We start from the raw sequence: 4,523 nt of genomic DNA on the forward strand, positions 1-4,523 counted from the left end.
TAAATGATGGAACTAAACAAAAAAAGGGGATACAGATGAATGACCATTTTGTATCTGTGTATTCAAAATGGTTAGGATAAACATATAGCTACATTCTCTTAATTCAATGAATAGAGGGATTTATTCTAATAGTGTTTGTAAATAGGATATCAAGTCTGCATCTTGTACAACAAATAACCATTAGGAAGACAGTATGCAACGTATTAATTATTGGAACTGTCCTACCAATTTGATTTGAAACTGTCTCATTGCTATTTATTTCTCAATAAAATTACGGAAAAAAAAAGAATGCTATAAAAAAAAGTTAGTATTATACACCATGACCAGGGGAGTTTATACTCTGGAATGCAAGAACTGCTAAATATAGGGAAGATTAATCAAAGCTGATACACCACATTAGCAGGAGGATGCAGGGGGACACACATAACCATGAGGCAAAAAAACACCTATCAATATTCAATGCCTTTTAGCAATTAAAATAATAACACCTAACAAACTAAGAAACCTTAAAAATATAAGTAGCATATAGTAAATACACTGACCATCCTACTCATTATGAGAATCTAAAAGCTTTCCTCTGAGAAACAAGGCAAGGGAGCCTGGTTATGTTTCTTCTGTTCATCACAGCTCTGAATTCTAGTTGACGGGAGAGGTAGTCTTTATGCAGGTGTCTTCATACAACTTATGCAAAAACCCAAACTTTTCAATTATTAAAATTTCTCCATTCAGTTTCTCATATGTTTACATACATCTTCACTTATGAAGTAAAAATGCCTCAAATAACAAACCTTCTGTTATAAACAAGAAAGGAGGCACTCAGTGACTGGCGGCTTGGGAAAGCAAGGAAACCTACTTCGGATACAGCTGAGCACAGACACTAGCGTCACTCTGCTGCTCCGAATTTGCCTCCCCAAATCAGAGTATCTAACAATTCTTACCAACTGCACTTCACCAAAAGCTCCTCTCCCGATGACTTTCACAACATCATAGTCTTCTGCCTTCATCTGCAGGCCTCGGACTTTTTTCACAACTTTCTCGTCTACAATAAAAAGTTCACCATATTTACAATAGCAATCACCACATTTATTAGCAGCATTTGTAAATAATCACCATACTTGTAAAAAAATCTTTATTTCTGTAAATTTGACTTAGTTTTCAGCTAAATCTGCTTTAAAGGCTCCTATTCAAACCTCTTAAGATTCTCTGGAAAGCTGACAGAAGATGACTGCAAGTTGAGGCCAGTTTGGGCAACTCAGCAAGACCCTGGTCTCAAAATTAAAAATTTCAGCCAGGCATGATGGCACTCCAAAGGCTTGCGATAGTATTTCTCTTTAGTTCTCAGTGACTTAAATGTGACCAAGCCTTGTGTACTTTGTCACAAAAAGTGGGTTTTCCAGGTGACTATTTTGGTGAGTGTCAAAGTAAGAATTTATGGTGTACTACTGTTCACTTTGAATTAATGTGTGTGTGTGTGTGTGTGTGTGTGTGTGTGCATATCTATTACAGAAAAAAAAAAAGACCGGCCTGAGTTACATAGTGAGACTCTGTCTCAAAAACAAACAAAACAATAAACTCCACCAAAGCTAAAAATTTAAAAAATGCTGGGAAATGTAGCTCAGTGTGAAAGCCCTGGATTTAATCCCTAGTACAGAAAAGGAAACGAACAACAAACAACAACTAAAACCCCCCTAAGATTCATATTATATGAAAGAACCAAACTCGTATATGTAAGCTGCCCCCCCAAAAAAAATCACAGTTAATGCTATTCTGTGTTCTAACTCTGTTACTTGGTAAATCTCATGTCAGCTGACACAGCGATGATTAAGTAATACTGATATGCATTATAAATTATGGCAGAAAGTTGCCATAAAATCCCTTGCAAGGACAATCTTAGCAATGATTGATAACCTACTTCTTTATAAAGTGGTAACCATACAGTGTATATATATATATTAATCACAAACAAGATTGTTTAATGGGGGAATACCCCAGTGTCTGGCAATTCCAAATTAAAGTTTACTAGGGTGATATAAAATATGAATCAATCATTTGGAGAATTTCTGATTTTTAGAATTCAATTCAATTTACCTCAATATTAATATTGGGAACACAAACATAGTACTATAGTATAAGAAAGTGTTTATGATACATGTTAACATATATGTGATAAACACAACATGTTATGATGAGTTAACAATACATGTGATAATTGTTATCACATCATTTTGTTTTAGAGCAGAATGTCTACATTTATAGAAACAATACAGCTCATTATTTCTTCTGGATAGCTTAAATCCATGTCTTAAAGTTTTTGATATTAATTTAAAACTTCACTTAGAACTACTATAATAATTTCTAATTTATTTTATTTTATTTTTTGGTGGAACCGGGGATTGAACTCAGGCCCTTGCGCTTGCCAGGCAAGTGCTTATTCCACTGTGCCATCTCCCTGGCCCAATAATTTCTAAGATAGCTAAATAGTCTTAGAATTTTACATAGTATCTTGTACATTACATGCTACACTTCAGTTCTGCAGTTTTTCTTCAGAACTAAAGAATATCAGCTGGGGTTTTTTTGCCCAGTGGTGCTGGGGGTCAATTCTAGGACCTCAAGTAAATAGGCACTGTATTTATCAGTTTTAAAATAAAATAAACAACAAACTAAAATATCCTTAAATTTAATAAGCTAGTGAGCTAAGTTAATAAGCTATGGACTATAACATTAATCAAATATAAATCTTTTGTCCAAGTATAGCTATGTGAACAAATACAAAGTTTAAAAATAAGCATACTTACATCTATTTAAGAAATTATCTATATTCTTATTTTTTCTCAAGGCTGGAAAATCCAAATCAAGGACCAAGGAATTTAAGCCATCCTGTTGAAAATAAAGAGACAGTTTTTATAATTTCAATACATTCAAAAAAGGTCTTAAAACTTTACCACATATATTCCCTCTGAACATATGCGAACCCACCCTGGAACGTCCCAGGGAGCTTCAGGTCCAGTCATCAGCTGGCTCCCATCCTCAACCTATAGTGTTGCTGTTGCAGGACTGGTGTGTAGTGCCCTGGTAGAACACCTGCCTAGCACATGCCCGGCAGGGAGCTCAGCCCCCAGCTCTACTAAAGAAATACATGCTTTCAGCAAGAAGAAGGAAGGAAAGCAACATGCAATTTTACTAATTCTTACTCATTTAATAAATATTAATTTTGTCCCTACAAAGAGAAAAATGCAGAAATAAATAAAACACTATCCTATCTCAAGGAGCTCAGCCTAAAAACCAAATATCCTCTAAAAATCAGGGGGAAAAAAGGATGCTCTACTAGATTTCTATTTTCTTAAGTTTTATGTACTTCCTAGACTTTTTTTTTTAATTTTATTTATTTATTTGTGTGTGTGTGTGTGCGCGCGCACGCGCGCCAGCTCAGCCCACCAGGGGGTGGGGCTGGCTGGCATATGGAGCTGGAGGATTGAACCAGGATCCCTGTGCTTTGCTAAGCTTGTTCTAAGTAAGTGCTTATACCACTGAGCCATCTCACCAGCCCACTTGCTAGACTTGAAACAAGCATACATTAGATTTATAGTCAAAATAGGAAAAACTATACAAACTTGAGAGAGATGAAAAAGCAAAAGCTAAAGGCTACAGAATCAACACAGAAAAGTCCATAGCATTCCTGCATACCAATAACGGACTTGCTGAGAAAAAAACAAGAAAACAATTGCATTCACAATAGTTTCTAAAAACAAATACCTAGGAATCAATCTAGAGGAAATGAAAGACCTGTAAATGGAAAATTACAGAGCTCTGAGGAGAGGAAAGAAACTGAAGACATCAAAAACTAGCAAAACCTTGTTTTTGAATTTGAAGAACTAATGTAGTGAAACTGGAAATTTTATCAAAAGCAACCTATACATTTAACACAATCCCTATACTAACATTCTTCAGTGAAACAGAAAAAACAATCCTAAAATTTATATGGAAGCACAAAAGTCTCAGAATAGCTGAAGCAATCCTGACCAAAAAGAGCAATGCTATAGGCATCATAATACCAGTTTGAAAGTTATACTAAGAACTAGAGTAACACAGGTACTGGTAGAGTCAAATAGAAGACAAAGAAACAACACCATGAACCTGCAGCCACCTGAGTTTTGACAAAGGGGCTACTTTGGGAGAAAAGTCAGCCTCTTTCACAAATGTTATTGGGGAAAGAGCTACCCATCTATAAAAGATTGAAACTTAGATCCTTGTTGCTATTCTAAAATCAAATAAAAATGGATACAAGATCAAGATATAAAAACAGAAACTTTGAAACTGCTAAAGATAAAACGGGAAACCTAAAAGACTTCCTAAATAGAATTCTAGGTGCACAGGAAATAGTACCAGAATCACCAAATGAGACCTTATCAAATTAAAAGGCACAACAAATAATCAACAAAGTGAAAAAGTCTACCAAATGGGAGAGAAATTTTAGTGCTAGCTACTCTTCTGACAGAGGACTAGTGTTTAGAATGAACTATATA

General features: G+C 35.1%; 1 protein-coding gene across 4 annotated transcripts in view; it reads right to left on the bottom strand.

Annotated features, from left to right (window-relative positions):
* Positions 1-4,523, bottom strand: part of Rock2 (Rho associated coiled-coil containing protein kinase 2) — a 173,794-nt gene that overhangs the window by 69,447 nt on the left and 99,824 nt on the right. For all 4 annotated transcript variants that reach the window (XM_004642329.2, XM_023702389.1, XM_023702388.1 and 1 more), the window contains exons 2-3: positions 2,796-2,877; positions 939-1,039 (exon numbers count right to left, since the gene is read on the bottom strand). In XM_004642329.2, the coding sequence (XP_004642386.1) occupies positions 939-1,039; positions 2,796-2,877 (183 nt within the window). The remainder of the gene's footprint in view (positions 1-938; positions 1,040-2,795; positions 2,878-4,523) is intronic.

The sequence above is a fragment of the Octodon degus genome, unplaced genomic scaffold (assembly GCF_000260255.1).
Source record: "Octodon degus isolate 3935 unplaced genomic scaffold, OctDeg1.0 scaffold00151, whole genome shotgun sequence".
Taxonomy (NCBI): domain Eukaryota; kingdom Metazoa; phylum Chordata; class Mammalia; order Rodentia; family Octodontidae; genus Octodon; species Octodon degus.